At 46.4% G+C, this 21,778-nt stretch overlaps 1 protein-coding gene across 15 annotated transcripts in view; it reads right to left on the bottom strand.

Annotated features, from left to right (window-relative positions):
* CSMD1 (CUB and Sushi multiple domains 1) overlaps positions 1–21,778 on the bottom strand; it is a 1,700,362-nt gene that overhangs the window by 43,779 nt on the left and 1,634,805 nt on the right. For all 15 annotated transcript variants that reach the window (XM_072950557.1, XM_072950544.1, XM_072950543.1 and 12 more), the window contains 3 exons: positions 18,481–18,666; positions 8,988–9,182; positions 3,279–3,452 (listed from right to left, as the gene is read on the bottom strand). In XM_072950557.1, coding sequence (XP_072806658.1) covers positions 3,279–3,452; positions 8,988–9,182; positions 18,481–18,666 — 555 coding nt within the window. The remainder of the gene's footprint in view (positions 1–3,278; positions 3,453–8,987; positions 9,183–18,480; positions 18,667–21,778) is intronic.

Below are 21,778 nucleotides of genomic sequence, written 5' to 3'. Positions count from 1 at the left end.
ATACAGCCTAACAATACTGTTCTGAATCATGTCGTCCAGCGATTTTGGCCATAAGGCTGTCACCCCATGATATTATATTTACAAAAGAATTCATCTTCTCCAAGGCCGTTATAGAGCAGCAAATGCAAACGTGTCTCCAATTATAGCAAAATCACTTCATAAAAAGAGATACTGCTCTTCAGTGGGAAACCTCTCCATGTCACTGCCATTGCCAGCACTGCAGATAAAGGCGCGACGCGCTGAGACGACGCAGCGTCACGTGCTCAGAAAGTCCAGACGATGTAAACGGTGTTGAAAGATGAGCAGAGGGTCTCCAGCAGGAGGCCCGGGCAACAGGGCACAGCCTCGTTAGTCTGTGTGCTCTGTCGGGCTCAGTGCAGACTACCACGGGGAAGATAAATGGAGGGAAACGACGGGGGGATGCGGGTCCATACACCTCCCTGAGGGATTACAGGCCGCCTGCGGAGCAGACGTGGGGTCAGCCTTCCCGTGTCATCCTCCGGCGTGGGGGGCCGGGTCGCGTCGCACAGCATGGACGGTCCGTGAGAACGCGTCCGGGCAGCTCCCAGCGCCCCGGGGCCCCGGCGGTAAGGCAGGGGTGCTAGCGCTGACTCTCAGGCTGGGGCGACCGTCTGTGAAAACGCGCTCGGCTGCACGCACGCGTGGCTGTGCCCACCGCAAGGCTACAGTGACCGCTGCACACAGGGCTACCCAGCCCGCCTTGCGAAGCTCCCAGTTTAGGATTCAGATGAGGGACCTCAAGTGCAGCATCATCTCAGCTCGCAAACGTCAGACAAAGGTCAGCCTCCATCTCCTCGAGTCCCGCTCTCCCGCCATTAACGTTGCACTCACGCTGGGGCGTGTCCGCTCCCGGCTGGGCCAGTTCTGCTGCGATGGTCAGGCAGGAACCTGGCAGACTCTTCCCTCTTGGAAATCACTGGAAATAACCGCTCCTTACATGCCCTGACGTTCAGAAGCCTGTGTCCTGTGGTCAGATCGCCTGTGTTTAAAAGCTGTTTTTGATAGGTGTGACTGGTTTTGCAGAGTTGTGCAGATTCCTAAGCTCTAATTTGTTTTTATTTATCTGTAAATACGAGTACTAAGCACTTACAATGTGCTTCCATGTGAGTTCAACGCGATAAAACTTATTTTTAGTCATCGGTTAACAGCACCATTCAAATTACTGTGTCCAAAATAGGGCGTCTAGTTAATGCCCGGGATGTGGAGGGAGCCAACATCTTCTCTGTCAGACACGTGCGCCTGGAGCAGGACTGCAGCCTCCAACCCGCTGTCTGTCTGGGCATCTCGTAACCTCTTCTAGCGCTGGCCTGATCTCTGCCGCCTCCCCATGTTGCCCGCTGTGCCTCGCACCGCCTTCCCCGTCCTGTGGACACATTCTTGCTCGGGTACACTATGTTAACCACAGCAATCCATCAGCGATCCATTTTCCAGGAAGAGATCCCCTTCATTGCCATGACGTGTACTAGGAATTGTAACCCTTCAGGTCTCAGTGGTAGGTGTGAGACCGTGCTTACAAACTTTTAAAATCTTTAACTTAATTTATTACCCATTCTGCACTCACTGATTTATAGACATGTGACTCTGCACCATTTCTAGCCCTTTTCTAATTGTGTTTTTTTTCCTTTTAAGTGCTTTGTGCCTCCTCCAATTACACTATTCCTTACGCACCATCTCCAAGCCCCACAACACTGATGCTTCCTGCGTTGTGATCTGGGCATTTTACTTGACCTGGTTTTCTGTGTAAAGCCCGCCTGAGTGTTCCCGCCTCCCAAGGCTCCTGAGCCACACTGCACCCCACGCCTGCCAGCATCTCCCTCCAGCCGGCCGCTCCACACGCATCTCATCTCTTCCCCTTGGGAGTCCAAACCTCAGTCAGAGGAACGCCACAAAGCAGGAAATGGCTGATCGCAATCAGTAAGCCCCAAGCCGGCCCAGGGATCTAGCAGGCACGTCACCTGCAGTTGCCACTGCAGCTCCGAGGCGACCACGGCCCTCCCTGCACCCGCAGTCCCCGGAAGGGCCGATAAGACCAGGTGCTCATAAGCAGGAAGGCACTGACCAAGTGCAAGTTACTACTTTCCATCTCACAGTGCATGGCAGACACGCAGCTTCCTCAGGTCACCCGCTCCCCTGCTGCGGCTCCAAGCGCCACTGCAGCTGACAGAAAAGCTGTCCCCAGCCACGTCTACCTCGCGGGGAGCACTGCTCCACGGCCAGTTCCGTAAGAACCCTCAGGAAAGCACAGGAAATCTCCGAAGCACGACTTTCATGAAGTACCACATTTTCCGGAGAAATTTCACAGTCGGCCGAAAACAAAGTGACTGCACTCAACACGAATACACACACACAGCACTCACGCAGCCACGGTCTGGGTCCTGGGTCAACACCGTGAAAGAAGCCGTCCCACAGGGAAGCGTGGGGACTTCCTTCCTCGGCTGGTTGCTTTTCTCGGGGACGACTAACCTACTTTAGGTTCACCCTTTCTTCAAAGTCTCCGGAGTATTCCTTCAAATTCTCTCCAGGGAAAAGAAGAGATTTTACTACTTAAAACGTACTGGTCCTGACTTAGTTCACGAAGTGAGCCTTGCTCAGAGGTTCAGAGGCCTAAGGTCTCCATCTCCCACTGCGTTTGGGCGACTGCAGAGTTGCTGAGGTCGCAGAGAAGGTTCTGCAGGACTGAAGGCGGCTGGCACACTTACAAAGCACTTGGAGGCCTTCAAGGAGCCTCAGCAATCGCTGCACTTTAAGCTGCTTATTCAGTAATTCTCACATATTTATTCACAAGATTTTTCAATGGAAAATTTTTCAACCTGATTTTTAGAAATCCTCATGCAGGAAAATGTTGATCCTCAGGAAAAAGAAGACCAAGTTATTAGGCACAGTTGAATTTTCAATAATTCTGACTGCCATGGGTGTCACATTAAGCTGCCATCATTTAAAACCTTTAAAAAGATAACAAAATGAGTGATAATTTTGAAATGTGTGTGCGTGTGCCCTAAAATCACGATGGCATTTACGTGTGGTGACATCCCAGTGCTCTCAGATGGCCTTCATGTTACTGACGGTGGTACATGACCTGCATCCGTTGCTCAGACGTCAAAGAAGTCATATTGTGAAGTGGGGCACAAAAGCCCACGCAGGGTTTAGTGACACTCTGACAGAGCACTTACAGCAAGAAGTGTCATGCTTTGCCCAGCCACCCTCTATTTTTAAGGTTTATTTGAATTAAACCAGTGCCCGATGATAGATCGATTTACCCAGACAGCGAGTTTCGGTGCCGCTCCAGAGCCCGTTGGCTAAGCATTCTCTGACGTGAGAACCCACGAGGGTGTAGCCCGTGTTACACATAAATATGGCTGTGGCTCCGTACACTGTCAGTGTCCCAATCTTGTTACCATTTGGGGGGAAGGACAGGCTCCCACATGAGATCACTAGAAGGAGAAGAAGAAAAAAAGCACATTATTTCAGGTCTGCAGACGACCCTTTTGTTCACAAACGACTGAATCTTAAGGCCACAGGGTAGGGGCATCGGCTTAGGGTGAGGCAGATCCACCACCTGGGAAGCTTAGATTTTTTCCTCTTATATCCTTGAAATGAAAACTGGAAAGTTTAGGGTGGAATCCAAAATATTATACATACACGCAAGCAAATCAATCAGAGGCGTTGGCTGTCTGTCCACTTTTCTACGTCAATCACAAGAGTCACATTAATCGTTACTGGACACTGACATCTGCCAGGTAGGAAGTAAGAACTTCGGATGTTTGTTCCCCAAACCAATCAGCTGGTACATAGTGTGGAACTCAAATTGCACCACTACAGCAGAAGGACAGAAATCACTTTTTCTTTCATTTCCTTGCATGAATTGTCGGGGCTGTGGGCTCCATAAAAATGCTGACTATACAGACACGTGGAGCCTTTCTGAAAATTAAAGAGCATACGGTGGCAGCAGGTGGACAGCCACATGGACACAGATGGCACGTGTGTCCCAGCGTCACCACCGGCAGCGTTCACTTCTCCCCCAGGATCACTCCAGTTGAGGAGACGTGACGTCGTCGCCTTCATTACAGACACTGATCGCACCCCTGACTCCCTGTCCGCTCCCAACCCACAAGCGTTTCAGCACAAGAAAATCAGTGGACTCTCAGGGAGGAAGAGACGGTGAAGTCACCAAGGCCAGCTGCTCTTCAGAGGCTGAGATGTGCTCCAACAGGTGAGAACAGACATGTCTGAAGAGCTCTTCTGAGAGCAGTGACAAGGAGCTCCTGCCGCACTGAGTTTTTATGTGCAAAGGGCTTAGGACAAAGCCACCACGTAGCCAGAGATGACTGAGTCCTTATTAATGGAAACTGGTAAGAGGCACCAAAAGGAGCGATCAAGAGCGCAGGCTCGGGCTGCAGGCCGCCTGGGCTCCGCTGGGCTTTGCCAGTTACCACCTCGGTGATGCTGGCCCATTTCTCTGTCTCTGAGCCCTCCTGGTTCATCTCCTAAAGGCAATACCAGCAGGTGCCAAACAGGGTTGTGCACTGGCTTCCAAGAGAGGACATGTGTAAACACTTAAAACAGTGCCTTGCACTGACCAGGGCCGGGTCAGGGTTACCTCTCAGTGAAGTCTGTCTCAGGACCGACTCGTGGGCATGAATCCAAAGTCTGAAAACCTGTACAGATCATTCAAGTGAAGAAAAATTGACCATTTAGACCAGCCTTTCGAATTAAGCTGATTTCACCCCCAGATGCATAATCCGGGCTCCCTTTTAGACAGGCAGACAGACACAGCCCATAGCCAGGCGGCGTGTGCTCTGGGGGCGCCGCTCACCAGGGATTCGGAAGGTTCAGCTCGGAGTCTGTCCTGGTCAGAACCTGCTGACTGTTGAGGGAGCCGCCGCGGTTCTTAGTCTCCAAGCTTTCTGAACTTCCACAGGCCATTTCTCGTGCATTAGTGACATCGCTAACGTGTTTGCTCTACCAAAGGGCAATGGACTTGAGTCGGATTTAGGTTTTTTATAATTAGCTATGAACTTTTCATTAAGCCTTTTCTCAAACATACTATGAACTTCACCTTGAGCTATGATATTTAAAGATCCATTTATAGCCACTGAGGATAATGGACCGAGTTTTGAAACCCCGGCTTTAGTCAACAGTGTGTCAGGTAGCAGGGAGGTCCTGACGCGCCTCTAATGGCAGACGAGCGGGAAGCGGGCTCGTTTTTGCATCTGTTCTGTTATTTTAGCCCCTGTTGAAAATATCCTGGTGACAAAGTTACTTCAGGCTTGTCCCCTAGCAAGGTTCACTAGGCTACAAAGAACCAGTGGAGCAACATGTTAGCTTCTCAGCAGCTGGGTAAAGAGGTCTCAGATGCAGAGATTTGATTAGCAGTAAATCCAGCACCTCCATGACGCATTACTGACTTAGCAGCACCAACCTGGAAAAAGCCCCCTAATTAAAAGGGTGCGCCCCTCGCCACTAAAAACCGAAGCAAAATCTCCTGTCAGACATCCAAGGGGAAGCACTATTTCCGTGTTCTCTTCTCTCCTCAAGCTTTCCAGAACAAGCCCATTAAATCTGGTGTCTCCCGTCCATTCAAGATGCTTCCACACACGCAGTCTGGCGTCTCCTCTGAACCCTGAGGGCGTCCTGCACGAGGACACGCGTCCTGGACGGAGGACGCCCGGCTGACGGCGCGGAGCGGCCGGCTCTGCTGCTGGCGCTGCAGTGTCTCCTCACCTCGCGGCGGCGTCTGGCCACCGCCCTGCCCTGCAGAAGGGGCTCTTTCCTCGTTCCTTCAATTCTGCCATCATATTCACGTTGAAATCCTCTACTTGAACAAGAAATCCCATTGTGACGTGTTTCTCAAACCTGTGAAGTCGGCATTTATGTCCGGAATAAAATAAATAAAGGGCAAGAGGAGGCCCCTGGGCATGTCCTCGCGGGAGGGCCCCGTGGACCGGCAGGGGCATGGCCAGCGCGCGGGGCAGGGCTGCTGAGCGCCAGGGCAAGGTGCGGCGGATGGCGCGGCGGGCCGTGCAGACAGAGCCTGGAGCTGGATTAGCAGCCCCAGAGATGAGCCAAGACGCCTGGACCAAGCCAAAACGAAGCCCTCACTCAAAGTGAAGATGTCCTAACCACGTGAGAGAAGCTTTGTTGGTTCAGTTCCAGTCAAACGCAGACTGGATGTTTATTCTCGGAGAAAGCTGCCGCAGAGGGGCAAAGCAGGCTCGCAAAAATGTGCCATTTTAATTTAAAAATTAAATAGCGTGTGGACTTCCTGGGGTCTACCACATGCTCAGTGAGCAGCAAGGCGCACTATCACTGGGACCCACACAGTGTTTTCCTGAGTGTGTTAGCAAGGCAGGCTTCATGAGAGAAAAATGTAATTTAAATGTGTTTTAAATGTAAAATGAAATAACATATTATAGCAGGAATGAACTAATACAGGGTTTTTTTGTAGAACTCAGAAAAGTTTGTACATATTTTAAGGCTCAAATTTTTTCCACTTTGTTTTTTGGGGGTAAAATTGTAAAGATCTTTAGTAACTTTCAACATTAAGTTGGCTGTTTTTTAATTATTTGTATTATTAACTGACTTTTGAGAAAGTAGAGGGTTACCATACTGAGTAATTATTTGTCCTAAGGAAATAAAAGTAATAATATTAAATATTGAACTAAAGCTGGTTTTGAAACATACGTAAGTGTACTAGCAACCACAAAAATAAATGGCAGAGAAAAAAATTTCAGATGAAACTTTGAATGCATCCCTCCCTTACTTTGTCTATTATGCATGTGAAAGTGTATCTTAGGTACCATAAACCTTCGTGCTTTGTGTCCCCAGCGGTGACCTAGGAACTCCAGCGAGCTCCCAGTTTCCTTTCAGGGATCTGCAGTCTCCTCCTTTTCCTGACTACTTCATAGTCTAATTTTCTTTCACCCAAACAACATACTTTAACAAAGTTAGTGCAGAAATTGATATGAGAATCCAGCTCCCTTTTATTAAGCCAAACATTAAGGAGATTTATAAAATCTTAAAACATGACACTATTCTTACTCATTTCAGTTCTAGCTGAAAATGTGTCATTTTTATTTATAAAAACATTATTTATGGAAAGATATAATTGTCTTATTGCTATTTTAAATAAGTGAAGACACATGAAAATTTTTCTCCATTTTAATTTAGGTTAATTAATATAAATACATTAAAATAATTCTTGGCGTTAGTTCATAATAAGGTAAAAATTTTAGAAAGATGTTTGCATCTAATGTGACACATCAATGTTTCTAAAAAGAGAGAAGCCCCTTTGATAAGCTCTTTTGTTAGTGCAAGATAAACATCAGGACAGGTAAATTAACTGAAAATATCAGGTCTTTGAAGGGTTAAGACAAAAGACAGGAAAATGCTTGGTCACAAAAGTAACCATCGACTCTGTGTCACTCTCCTTACCACACAGGTCACATGGAGGACACAATGCAAACCCCTGGCTGCAGATTTTGGTCTCTGATACCAGCAAGATGGAGGTGGGGGTACAGCTTGTGGCGGGGAAAAGCCCAACGCTGCATCCTTTTCACAAATGAGGGTAGGACTTGGCTGCTAATGGGCTGGTTCGAGAATCAGGGAGCCTGGTTTTTCAAATACTCTTTTACAAAGAAGGCTCTCCCTGCAGGTGTCAGTTATCCTGGAACGGCCACTGGGGGGACCTGGGTACCAAAGTCTGTGGCACAGCAGACACCCATCCAGAGCTGTCCTCCCCTGGGGGTCGCTGGACAAACAGGATGAAAAACTACAGGGAGACTCCAGAGTGTACCCGTGGAGTACGCGTGAACTCCTGCCCCCTCGAGGTCAGTGAATGCCTGTTTTTAAGATCTGATTCCTGTTTGAAACTGACAAAAGGATGCTGGCTGCTAAAGTCTGAAATAGCAAAAGGTAGAAGTTCCTGATCCCCTCTCCTGCACTCTCCCTCTGACCTTCACGACTGAGTCTGCAAATCACACCTGAGCTTCCTGCGGGTGCCTGTGAGGACGCCCGGCACGGATATGGGGCGGGGGGGTCACTAGTTCAGACACCTAACACAGACAGATTCAGTGCGAATTCAGTGAGGACACTTTTGAGAATAATTTGGAAACCGTTGAGTAAATAAGGGGGAGGTAGGGCTGTCCAGGGGCGTCGGGGTACTGTCCCCCTGGGCTGTGGGCTCCTGGACGTCCAGACCCTTCCTGATGCACCTTTGTGATCGTGGGAAACGCTTCACTGTGAGCTTAATTACCATCTGTTCCATTAAAAGTTGAATGAGAATGATTATCACAGACAGCAAAGCATTCTTTCCTTTGTCCTTTTTTCCATTTTAATTCTGGTTGATTCTTACTAAGCTGTGTATTTTATAAATTTGACACTGATCTAAGTGCTTGTTTTTGTGCATGATAATTTCCTGTGAACAATCCACTGCAGATGGTGTATTAAATACGTCTGAATCAAATAGTGCTCTGAACAATACTAATATTGTTTTATTTTTCTATTTATTCACATTTATTATGAGACCCACTCAGAGGCTTAACTGCTTATCTTGTACCTATGAGAATAATAATCTCCCTTTCCAAGACAGCCATTATTTGAGAACACAGTATCCTTAACATAAATACACAATTTCCCAAGATCCTAATTAGAAGGGTTGAATAGTTGGGGTGTGGAATAATGAGCTTTTATAACATAGACCTGGATTTGTTTTTGAGCTGATTTGAAATCCTGGAGAATTCTAAGATTTCAGTGTTTGTAAAATGTGATCACTCACAAGAAAGGCAGCATCTAACACTTACTGCAGCAGTCTTATATTTAAGTACGCCGGATAAAAATACACCTTCATCACTGTAATGAAAAAAAATGCCTTTTGGTTCTATTGTTCACCTGCAGGATTATAGTTCCTTCAAAGGCTGCTGCCGGCAGTGACGTAGGGTGCCGCGAGGTCGGGGGCACCTGCCACTCACCTCTACACCTGGGCCTCTCCTCCCCGATGCTCCACGTCCCGTTGGCATGGCACTGCGCCAGCCTCCGGCCCTCCAGATAATACCCAGGGCTGCAGCTCAGCACCACCTGGGCTCCGAACTCATTCAGGGCTCCTGACGCCAGCCTCCAGGTGACGTGGTCCGAGAGCTGGGCTTCGATGCTGGGGCAGGTGACCGCTGAAGAGAAACACACATAATGTCATCAATTTGCTCAGGAGGGACCAGACCAGGCCTGCTTTTCAAGGCAAGGACCTTCTGGATGAAACTGAGCTCGTTGTGCAAAACAGACACCATTACCGACCCTTTCAGAGTTCCCTAGTACCCAGGCAGTCACACCAGAACGATCCTGTAGGTAAAATGCACTCTGCGGCCTCACTGCAAGAACACTGGGAATCTCGCAATATCCTCCGAGAAACTTGAAATAGTAACTGGGTCACTGAAAACCAGTTTTGAGTCATTGAAAATCAGTTTAGACCAAACTTTCAGAAGACCAGATGCCCTCACTCCCTTCCTCCTACCGAAGCACACCTACGTAACGTGCTCTGCACACTCCTGGATTTATCAGCACACAAACTCCACATGCACACCTCGCTAATGCTGCCGAGAAAAAGGCTTAATGAATCTTGAAGAAGACAGTCTATCCATGCACTTAGGAAAAGGACTGGACTCAGAGCAGCTACTTGGTAAGGAGCAGTGGTGCCAACTGCAGCCACAGCAGAGACTCCGCAGCAGCACAGGGTCCCTGGGGTGGGTCAAGGGGCTTGTGAATATGCTGAAAACAAATTATACTGAACAGTAAAATAATATTGAAAATTAATTTCACAAAGTGAGGAACCAGAACTCACGTCCCTAAATATGAAGCTGGAGGAGTTAATAATCTTCCAGTCAATTACCCACAAAGTGGACCTGATTAGTTAATTTATTGAACTTGAAAGAATTAGTTAGAGAAACCAGTCTTTTTTCAGAATAATATTAATAAACATATTTTACTTTTAAATTCCATACAAGTTCATTATAATTGAATCAGACATACCTAAAATGTTACAAAAATCCCATTTAATCTTCTCTCAGTAATTTACCAGCACTGTGTGCAAATAAACAGAAAAAAATAGGCTTTTTTGGTATTATTACAATAATATCAACAAGGTTTAAAACGTGAGAATAATTTGTTAATTTAAAAGCAATTAGATCTGGTCCTCCTAAGAATTTTTTTGGATAAAACAATTACCCAAAACTTGCACAGATGCTCAAGTGTTCACCTAGTTACGGAAGTGTGAACTTCATCTAGCGAGAATACCTTCAGGGTTCCAGGCGTGGTTGCCTCATCTGAAAGCCTCAGTGCCTGTCACCTCGTAAACCCGTGGCTCAATACCAATCCCACTGCACGTTCCAAATAAAACCCATTTCATTTCACCAAAATGGTGCTTCTAGAACTGACAGGATCGTTCTTAACGGCTGAGGCATCTTCCATAAACCCGGTGCCTGCCCAGTGCTGGCTCACACAGTGGAATCAGAGGTCTTCTTCGAGCTAACACCAGCCAAAGCAGTGGTTTCCAAATTCTGCGCGGCTACCCCTTCTTCATGAAGACGGTCTGCTTCGTGAGTCTCTGACTCAGGTTCAACTGTTTGCTCGCGTCTCTGTCTCCTTGCCAGGCTCTCAGCTCTTGTACTGTGAACACTACGTCTTCTCAGTTTTTCTGGAGAACAAGCACAACACCGGGCGGCAGACGAGGGTGCTGGAATTATTTGCATTTTGTGGCCCAGCAAGTACGCTTAGGCTCCCCCCACCAGCTAGGACCACACCCGGGTCCCACGCTGTCACCGGAAACAACACAAAGAAACTCCTTCCGTGAAGGACTGAAGTGAGTGACACCAGATGTGGTTTTCAGATAAGCCAGTGAGGACCCGGACTCGCCAACATACAAATGTCATGTACACACGATGACACTTTCAAAAGAACGTTTTAAAATGTTGGTCCTTCTGGAAAACGTCACAGAAGAAAGCACTTTGTTTATGTAAGTGTTATAAGTCAGCATCTCCGGCATTATAGGTGAATCAGTTGTCAATTCCAGTTCATCGACATTAAGCAGGTTTAGTTGGCTCAATGGGAAATGCTCCAGCTGCAGTTTACAGTCCCTCCTTTTTCGTACAAAAATATAGATTCTCTTCTATCACTTTAAAATAAAAAAAAAAACAACTCTTATGGAATAATTTTCTCCTATTTCAAAAAACTCAGGAGAAGATGAGTAACGACCGTTCCCAAGTGACAGGGTCAGCAGCACGAAGGGTGACGGGCCTGACTGGTTAACGCTGTCTGGTGTTAAACGTCCCTGAGTAACACTTCTCACATCAGACCAGTGGAAAGCACAGATGGCAACGTTTCTGTGGAGGAAAGACGCAGTCTCTGTATTTTGTGAATGTTTCAGAGACAACGCAAAGTACTTCCCATTTCACTTGAGCGATACTGGCTTTTCGTTTTACTGCAAGTGATTCTGACTGATTAGTCACTCCGCTAGTGGAAACCACGCAGGCTCACAACTGTTTTGTTTAAGATACTCATACACTGACAATGTTGCTAACATTAAAAAAAAAATCTCTTTAGCCTTCCCTCTCCTAAATTATGGAAACTTATCGTAAATCTTCTGTGATGTTCTGATCAGCCTGAGATGCAGGGAGGCAACTGTCTTTTGTTTTGAACACAGATTCTCCCCCGTTGTGCTCAGTGTGGATAAGTGCTTTTTATGACCAAGTTTAGTTCAAGCACACTTAATTAGATGTGTAAAATTATGATCAGATGCCATCGGAGTAAAATGATTCAACCAGCCTCATAACTGCTTGTATTCACAACCCAGCACAGCTTCTGGGATGCCGTTAACAGTCTGCACTCACTGGCTGGGGAAGGAGAAGCTGGCCTCAGTTCGGTGCATGAGAAGCAGAGGAGCAAGCTGCTGTGGCTCAGGAAGCCAGGGGACAGCGCAGGGCCCGGGGCACCCCGCTGACCTCCCTGCACGTCTCACCACCTGATTCCAGCATCACCCCAGGAGGAGGCCCCTTTCCACAAAGGCTGGGTTGAGATCATGGAATTTTTAAGGGTAAACATTCTTTTTATTATTTTAAATATGTTTTAGAACTTTAAAAAGTTGTTATTATTGAAGTATATTTGATTTACCACATTGTGTTACTTGCAGGGGCGCAGCACAGTGATCCGGTTACACGCGTACATCTGAATACCCTTTTTTCCGGATTCTGCTCCACTGTGGGTCACCACGAGGTGCTGGCTGAAGCCCCCTGTGCAGTATGCCCTTGTTGTTTATATATTGTATACACAGTAGTGTGTGTTTGTTAGTCCTAAATTAGGAGTTAATAATAATCGCAAATTAGGAGGATAAATTAGGAGTCTGGGATAAACATTCTTTTTAAATGTTTGTTTTTACCTCAGAGCTTGACCGCACGGTTAGCTATGAGTGACTTAGAATAGGAGTGGAGTGGGGGGGGAGTGCAAACCTCCAGGGTGCGACGTGAAGGCAGAGACTAGCCCGTGTGTAAACATGATTTGCATGGAGTCTCAGCTACCCTGCGGCTGGAGTACTTACAGGTCTATAAAGCTACTTGGTACGACTTTGACTTGCTCCTTCTCCCCTGAAATGTGTACACACACTGCACTTAGTCACACAGAGCGCTCACAGTGCCTGGCACACAGTAGGTCCTTAATCAGTTATTAGTGACAAACTCGCTTCCATGCCTATCAGCCTTAACTGAAAAAGGGACAAGTCCCTGCGTACTGGGATTACGACACGGACTCTGTTTGTTGTCAGAAGGCAATCTTCTTGGCTTCACTCTCCCCTGAAGGCAGAGGATGTAACACACAGCTGCTCATCATCCTGTCCAACTGGTAAACCCCGCACACCCACACCAACAGCTCTCCCTCGCTTTATTATGCAGTAGCATGAATCATACCTTCAGTGATCCAGATCCAGTCTCAGTAAATAATTAAAATGAAAAGAAATGAGCCTCAAACATCTGCCTTGGAGACCTGTATGATTGTGGGACGTATGCGACCTGAGGCAGTTATTTATTACATTCTTTATTTTAGTAAACCCAAGGGTGAAATGAACTAATTTTATTTACCATTTACACTTACTGTTTATCAAGCTGAAGTGTTTCTTATCTCTTGAGATTCAGTGTGCTGATCTACATATTATCCAGTTGGTCAAGAAACTTAAAAATCATGTCACACCAACAAAGGAACTGGCCTTGGGGAAATGCACATTTCAGAATTTAATAGTAACCAAATTTTCTGACTAAGAGGTAAAGTTTTATGCTTACTCTGCCGAATTTCCTTAATTTAAACTAAGTGAAAAACACACTTTCCCCTGAAAGAGTTAAATAGATTTTCCAGCCTTTGAACACCAAGGAATTACAATAAAATGTCCACTTCTTCCTTTTGTAAAGTCTAATAAGCAATGAGGAAAACATTTGAAGGTGTGAGAGAACACTTAGAAAGTTCCATGTTACTGCAGATGTCATATTTATCTCACTGTGTTACTGAACAAGTAGCAGTCAGTATCAAGTCCTTAAAATGCAAATTGACTTTTTCACATTTAATAATCACTTAACAGAACATACCATAACTTTCTTAGTCTGGGAACCTCATATGTATGTAAGAAGCAGTTTTGTTATTTAATTTTTTCATTATGACTTTAAAGCAGCCTTACATCTACATGTGCATTTAACATAGAAAAAAATCAACTGAATGTACAAATTAAGCCAGCTGATGGGCTGTGATAGGGTGCTTTAGGCGAGCGCAAAGTGGTTCTCTTAATTGATGTAACATTTGCCTTTGAACTGCCAGAGGCCTCTCCTGATGTTCCCAGAAAATTTTAGCCATAAATTTACAACGTCCTTGAAACCACCTGGTCCTGTTACAGTCCTCTAACAGAAGGTGGCTCCCCCACCCTCCCCTCAGTTATTTTAAACTTTTTAGAAAGGATTACCTGCTAGGTTAAAGGGGCACCTTTCTTCTGTCTCTGTCCTCAGTTACACTTAAGACTTAAAAATCATGAGCAAAATCAATTCCAAGAGACAGAACAGCAGGAGGGCAGGAGGTTAGGAACAGGCCCCTCTCCCTGGGCTTCCTGGAACCAAACCCCGACTGGTGCTGCTGCGCCCGCGAGCCCGGCCGACTCGCGCACCCAGCCCAGCCCCGGTTCGCATCTAGGTGACGGGACAGCACAGTCGCACACCTCAGGAAAGTAACATGGGCCACTTGTTGTAGAACTCTGGGAGGCCAGCCTGGAGGAGAGTAGGGGTCCAAGGCCAGCCCTGCACGAGCTGCGCCAGCGCGGTGCCCACCGTGGTGTGAGGCCCTAAGTGCACATCGGACTCGAACATGAGCTGGGCCAAGTTTCCAGGTGGCCTCGCCGTAACATCTGACCTTTAGAGAAGTGAGTTCAGAATAGAGTTTACACATGTTATTCTAGTTGCCGAGAGCTCTTGGGAGAATTTAAGTGAGGAGTGCCCCGTTTTGATTCATATATGATTGCAAGACGAGCTGGACGCCATGTGAGAGGGGATTTTGGAGGGAGACTGGGGGGCAGTCCCACCAGCGTGGGTGGCGGTGACTTGGCCTGAGGTGGGCGGAAGTGTTTCCCAGGGGGAGCTGGTGGGAGCGGTCCGGCCTGGGGCAGAGGAAGCGAGGACGGGCTGTGGGAGCGCGCGCCCTGACGGCGGCGGGAGCAGGGAGCAGCCTCAGCCTCCAGGCCCCGCTTCCGCTCTGTTCTCTCTTCTCCTCCCTCTTTTCGCCCCAGCTTCTGGGCATTTCTCAGAGCTGTGGGGGCTCTCATATCCCCTCCTTACATTCACCCCCCCATCATGCAATCTGTCTCGTGCTTAAACTATCCCTTTACAGGCCAAGGGACGCCCAGAGCCTTGAACCCCCTGCACGGGCGGTGCAACCCCAGGCAGAGCCCGGGAGCACTCAGGGCCACTCGCTTCCACGAGGCCCAGAACATCAGTGCCGGATCAGGTGATCCCCACGCAGCTCTCCCAGCGCCCGCGGGGCCTCCGGCAGGGCCTGGCGCTCCAGCAGAGCACTGCTCCGGGCGTTCTCGTGGCACGCCCGGCCAGACGTGGGCGCCCGGCTGCACATCGCAAATTTGGATCTCTCAGTGATTTACCTTTCATCAAACCAGTGAGATCAGGAAAGTGACACCTTGTCCACGGGATGGTTGTTACATCTGAATTACGCGACACAGGCAAGTGTTCAAAGTTACTGTTCAAAGAGTGGTCTTGATTATCGCCGTTATTTCACCAGACCCAGCCAAGTCCCAGCGGGAGCGCCACCTCCATCAGGGAGACCGCCTCCTCTGGGCACGCACGTCGCCTGGCGACGTCACCCTTTCCACAGTGACCGGCATCAGGTCCTGTGCATGCGATCATTCGTCTCCTCAGCCCCCCCGTGGCAGTGGTTGTGCGGCAAACGTGCTGCCGGAGTGGGGATGAGTGAGCCAGGATGGCGCCTCCGACGAGAGGAGCTGCTTTGGCTCCTGGGCCCAGGGAAGCGACATCACACACATTCTCCTCGGAGCCCGAAACATGCTGTCTGCTTCCCTCTTTTCAAAGCTCTGCTTCTCTCTCTGTCCCCAACCCAGGGGTTAAAACGCTATTTTGTGCATCTTGTCCTCACAGTCCTCACATGGTCAGCCCATTGAATTCCCATGATGCCAATCCATGTACTGGCAGGTATGAAGCACCTGTGTGGGCCTTCTGGAGACAAAGCTGTAATTATGCATCGTGTGACCCAGTGAAGAGTGGCCTTAATGCACAGGTGTGGCTCACACAGACGTGACAAAGGAGTTTGTGCTTACACTGTGAAGGCATTCTGTCCTGCATGCGTGCAGGAGGAAACAGGTCAGTGCTACAGTGAGAGATGGAAGGGCCTCACTCACTTCATCACCCCGTGAAGTAGCAGGACACACGCGAGACACCCTTTAACGCATCTAAGGATAATGCTGCTCCGGTTGAAGTACATGCCCCTGAGGCTGTGCGTCCGTGACCCCCAGCGAGCTGTGCTGCCTGCAGGCAAGATGGTCTCCCCGCCGCTTCAGAGAGAACGAAAAGTACCCGTGTCCACCTGGGTAAACTCAAACGTGTCCCTAGAAATCCTTACAACCAAAACAAAAGACTGATTGGTAGGAAACTGGAGATTTTTTCCTCATAATTAAGTTTCCAAATTATTGGATTCATATTAAAATATATTTTGGAAAAAAAGGTGTCATTTTATCACATTTTGTTTTATCCAAACAAAAACAGAAGCGAGAAGACAGTGTGGCCTTCGCAAAGGAACAGACCCAGAAATCAGTGGAACAGAAGAGACAGCCCAGAAACAGACCCGCAAAACCACAGTCAGCTGATTTCTGACAATTGATCAAAAGGCGATACAAATGGGGAAAGACAGTTTTTCAACAAAGGGTGCTGGGGCAATCGGAGACCCACATGCGAAAATAAATACAGGCTCCCTGTAGAAAAATTCATTCGAAATGGATCAAACACCCAAACGTAAGCCACACAACTCCTAGAAGACAACACAGGAGAAAATCTAAGTGGCCTTGGGCTTGGGGGATGACCTTTTAGGTACAAGACAAAAAGCAGATGACATGAAAGAAGAATTGAGAAGATGTACTTAATCAAAATTAAAAACTTCTGCTCTGTAAGACACTGTCGAGAAGGAGCAGACCAGCCACAGACTGGGAGAAGACATTTGCAAAAGACACATCTGATAAAGGACTGTTATACAAAATACAAAAAGAACTCTTTACACTTAACAATAAGTAACTGAACATCCTAATGAAAAATATGCAAAAGATCTAAACAGAAACTTCACCAAAGAAGGCAGACGGCAAATAAGCATATGTAAAGACGCTCCACATCCCACGGCATCAGGGACGTGCAGATCAAAGCAGTGAGACACCACCGCAAAGCATTAGCAAGGCCAGTCCTGGGCACTGATATCGCCATGTGCTGGCAAGGATGCGGAGCAGCAGGAGCTCTCATCACTGGGAGTGGGAGCGCAACACGGTGCAGCCACTATGGAAGACAGTCTGGGGTTTCTCACAAAACTGAGATACCCCTGTCAGATGGTCCAGCAATCACGCTCCTTGGTATTTACCCAAAGGAGCTGAAAACATGTCCACAAAAGCCTGCACGAAGATGTTTACAGCAGCTGTATTCCTAATTGCCACAACTTGGGAACAACCAAGATGTCACTCAGTAGGTGAATGAATAAATGAACTACGGTGCATTCAGACATGAATATTATTCAGACCTAAAAAAATGAGGTATCAAACCATGAAAAGACATGGAGAAACCTTAAATGTGTTTCTGTTTCTGGTATACGACTAAGTGAATGACGCCAATCTGACAAGGCTACTGTGTGGTTCCTACTGTATGATATTCTGGAAAAGGCGGAATTATGGAGCCAGTAAACAGACCAGTGGTTGCCAGGAGCTGAGGGGCAGGGGCTGCCTCAGTGGCGCCTTACTGACCCTCAGGAAATGCCACGATCATTTGCAAAATAAATAAATAAAGGATTGAAATGATAGCAAGGAAAGTGAAAACTGCAGAAGGAAGTCAATTATTTTTCGTAAACATTTATATGCTCATATCTAAAAAGTTTGAATAATTTTAACATGATCAAAATACTATACACAAATAAAATCAATAAATTAACTTTCTAATTGAAGACCATGAGATCAATTTTGCAAATATCGTAAGAACAAAGATCCCATATATGCAGAAATACTACACAGTTTTCAATTTTTAGAAACTAGGTATCTGGGTTATTTCCGATCTGAGTCTAGTTTCACAGGGCTGCAATGAAAATTTTGGTGTAAACTGCGTGTGTGTGTGAACTTTTGTTGTTTTTGCCTTTTCTTTATGAACTTGATTATTATTTTTTAAGACTAGAGTTTTAGAATGGGCCCAAAGCTTTGACCCTTTCAAGAATATTATTATGTGCTATAAATAGCTCTCCAGAAGCCTTACCCCACTCTGCGAATCAGCACCTCATTTACTGAGCACCGACCAGGCACTGCCTTCAACCTCAGGGACCTTCCAGGGGGACGGGTGGCACCTCTGCTGAATTACGTCCAATGCTTTGTATGGAGTGTTTAACGCCTCCACGCCCTCTGCACCGCATCTCTCCAAACTGCATGTGGCGGCCCGGACAGGATGCGCCCTAACCAGGATGCGCTCTCGGTGCTGAGGGAGCCGACGCGGGTCCCCACGACCCACCTTCAAGAGGCAGAGCTCATCTTAAATGGCTGAAGCGACTTAAACAGAGCAAATGGGCAATGACACCACCCCGAGGCACGAAGACCTGTGGAAGAGGGCCTTCCAGCCCGGAGTCTAGCTCTCCCCGGGGAGCTCTGTTCCTCATTAACTCCGCAGAGACGGACCTGTGGGTTTGAACACTTACGTTTACACGCAGGAGGCCTCCCCCTGTTACTCCATGACCCGTCCTCTTGACACACGGCCGTGGCGGGTTGACCAGCTTCCAGCTTAAAGCCCTCGTTACAGTCGTAGCTCACTTTACTATCCAAAGTGAACTCGTTCCCCGTGAATGAGCCATTTCCCGGGGACTCTGGGATGCCGCAGGACACGGCTGCAAAGAAATGAAACCGGTACCGGGTTATTCATATCAGACTTTAGGACATTTTCTTCTTGTCTTTCTCTATTTTTCATCTCAAATGCATATGGAAACCGGTAGAGATTTCCATTTTTTTATGTGTGGCATAAATATACACATTTTCAGAGTTTTAAGCATCTTAGGAGTTAACGAGAAAACAGTGGCGAACCGGTCAGAATACAGTATCTTTAACGTAGTTATTCCAGGAGGCACCTTGGATGGCTCGCACACAGTTTAATCACACAGACAGGCTTTATCAGATAACCGTGGTCAAGAGAACACAGTGTAATTCACTCTACTTCATTTCATGTTGGAAAGAAAGCACAGAACAATATCCTCACCATCACAAATATATCGCCATATCGACGCCTTGGTTTTGAGATTTCTTAGGGATCAGAGTAAAGAACTGCCCACCTCAGGCCTCAGAAGCCCCCCGTCTTAAGTCCTGCCTCCCCCTCCCAAAGCACCAGCAAATGCTGTTGAAAGGCAAACAGCCACTTAGCTAAGAGCATCAATGCATCCACTGTCGTGAACTTGATTAGTTTATAAATTACCCGTGGGAAAGCAGGGTCCACAGAACTATGATACGGGAGGAATTCAGAGCGGACACTTAGAAGAGTAAGTTCTGCTGGAGACCTGCTGGAGGTTCACAGGCCAGCTTGCATGTGAAAGGCCAGGCAGGAAAGTGGTATGAGCGAGGAAGAAATTTTTAGAAACAAGTATGATGGAGGGAGAATTCAATATAAACACGCCCTTCTTAAATTTACTAGCTCTGATCCAGACTTATCTACTATGAGACCAAAGAAGTAAATATAAAAAAACAATTCGTAAGTTAGATGACAGTAAGGAACAAAGAGTAATTCGGGGTGAGAAGACGGCTGCTCCCAGCCACACACACCCGATTCAGAGGCACTTGTCCATGGAGAGATTTGCGGCAACTAAGTCAAGGGCCTTCTTTTACTCAATCAAAATCTAAGCTATTATGGATTTTCAGTTATCCTGACTCTTAAACATAGGGCATTGACATTTTCCCCACATGGATTCCAATGCAGATACACACAGAGTCTGTTGAAGCTGGAAGGGCTGGTTGAAGGAGTTCATATGAACTTACAATTTTACAGAGGAGGAAGAGGGTCAGAGAGAGAGAATGACTTGGCTGGGGCGGCAAGCCACTCTGTTGAAAACCTGGAGCCAAAGAGCAGATCTGTTTCCCAAACGAGACCCTGTCTGTCCTAAAGGGCCCAGGCCACCTGCGGTTTAGCTTGAATTTCTTGGTTGTTGTCTTTGCTATGTCTTTCTTTATCAAAATCTTCAATAACGGCAATGGGGAATTATTGGAGAAGTAAAAAGAAAAAAGTGTGGTGCTGATAAAAATCAAACTTCTGGAAGATCCAAGCTCTGAAATTTCTCTTGTGCTTCAATTTATAATCAGCTATTTTAACTACCTGAAATACATACATATGTGAAGCACAATAAAATGTGCAGTAGATGGAAAACAAAAAACATAGACATACAGACATCATTCTGGACCAAGTGTCGAAAAGAATTATAATGGTTACCTTCCCAAAGCCCTTGTTTTTCGAGGCCGTGTGTCAGTGGGGAAGCTGCCAAGTATCCTGCAGGATGCTCAGCCTAACGTACAGACGGCAGGAAGTGCTCTTTATAGTCATGATCCCAGAGTATCACAATGTCTCATTTCCTCACCATTTTCTCTGAGGTTTCTCTCAAACAATCACTTGTTCATTCTCACAAAACTTAATTTCTCAGCCACTCGCTGAAGCATGCTCATTCTCATTTGGGGTGAACACCGAACAAAATGACATTTCTCTGGCAGGTTAAATTGAAAAGATGACATTGTACAAACACATATGAAACCCTACCTTAAAAGGATTCCTACCCAGGGCGCCAAAACAGAAAAGCTTGATAACCAGTTCCATTAAATCTGGAAGCTTATTTCACAAGGGAACCCTGATTCCAAGGACTTCCGAAGACCCACTTCACGCTGTCTGGTCAACAACCAGAATCTTTTCTTGGCCTTGAGCGGTAAGTTTCAGCCCCTAGAGTGTCTTAACAGCAGGCTACTTGGCAGAGCTTAAAACAGAGGTTGGCAATCTACTAAAAATGAAATTCCTACACTTCTGATTCAATGAAGAAGAGATGGAACAATTCTTCTAGCCTCATACATTTAGGCTCACACGATGAAGGCATAGACAGATGATTAATGTCACCTTGCCTCTATACGAACATATATGTAAAAACAAAACGTTAAAAGCTTCTACAGAGCATACCCTCTCTGTTAGAAGCATGTCCCCTGCATCTGCCTTGATTTCTGGAATAGTGTGTCTGGGATAGTGTGTTCAGAGATAAAAGTTTATCCCTTTATCCCTACCAATGTGCTGCAGGGAAGTTCTCATTCCCCAGTTTTATATTTAATGTAAGTACAATATCTTGGACATAAAATAAATAAATAAAACCATGAAAGAGTTCTGAGCTGACTCGAGCAGGAATAGTGTGATGATATGTATGTAGCTGGTGTTTTTGCCAAGTCTTTTTCCCTTGCAGAGTTGCAAGGATTTTAAAGGAAGAGTTCACTCAGTCTTCAATTTCCTGTCCTACCATAACAACTGGCAGCAGTTCAGGACCTCGTAGACGGTGGTCATCCATCTGTACACATTAATTCTCCTTAGACAGAAAAACCACTCTGAAAAAGCCTTGAAATTATCCTCAATGATCTAAAAACTGAAAACAACAAAAAAATCTAAATACAATTTATTTACCGTTGTAAATTAAAATTATAAATAAAAAGGAACCAACAACTAAGTAGAAAATAAGTTCCCATTACTATTTGAATTTTAACACAAAAGGAAAATAGTCATGAACCAATGACAATCACAGTGCTTTCTTATTTTTAAATTTTTTCAATTTTAGCCTAAGAAAAGCTTTCTGAAATTACAATATTTGAAAACTTTTCTCTGATCCAAGTTTTTAAGAGGCGTTCATCCCAGAAGAGTTACATTTGCACAGGAAGGAGAACGTTGTTCAACTAATTATACACAGTCTAGCGTATATCCTGGGTTGTGACTTTGCA

Source organism: Vicugna pacos, chromosome 26, assembly GCF_048564905.1.
Source record: "Vicugna pacos chromosome 26, VicPac4, whole genome shotgun sequence".
Classification (NCBI taxonomy): Eukaryota; Metazoa; Chordata; class Mammalia; order Artiodactyla; family Camelidae; genus Vicugna; species Vicugna pacos.
This window is presented reverse-complemented; position numbering and strand designations above follow the sequence as displayed.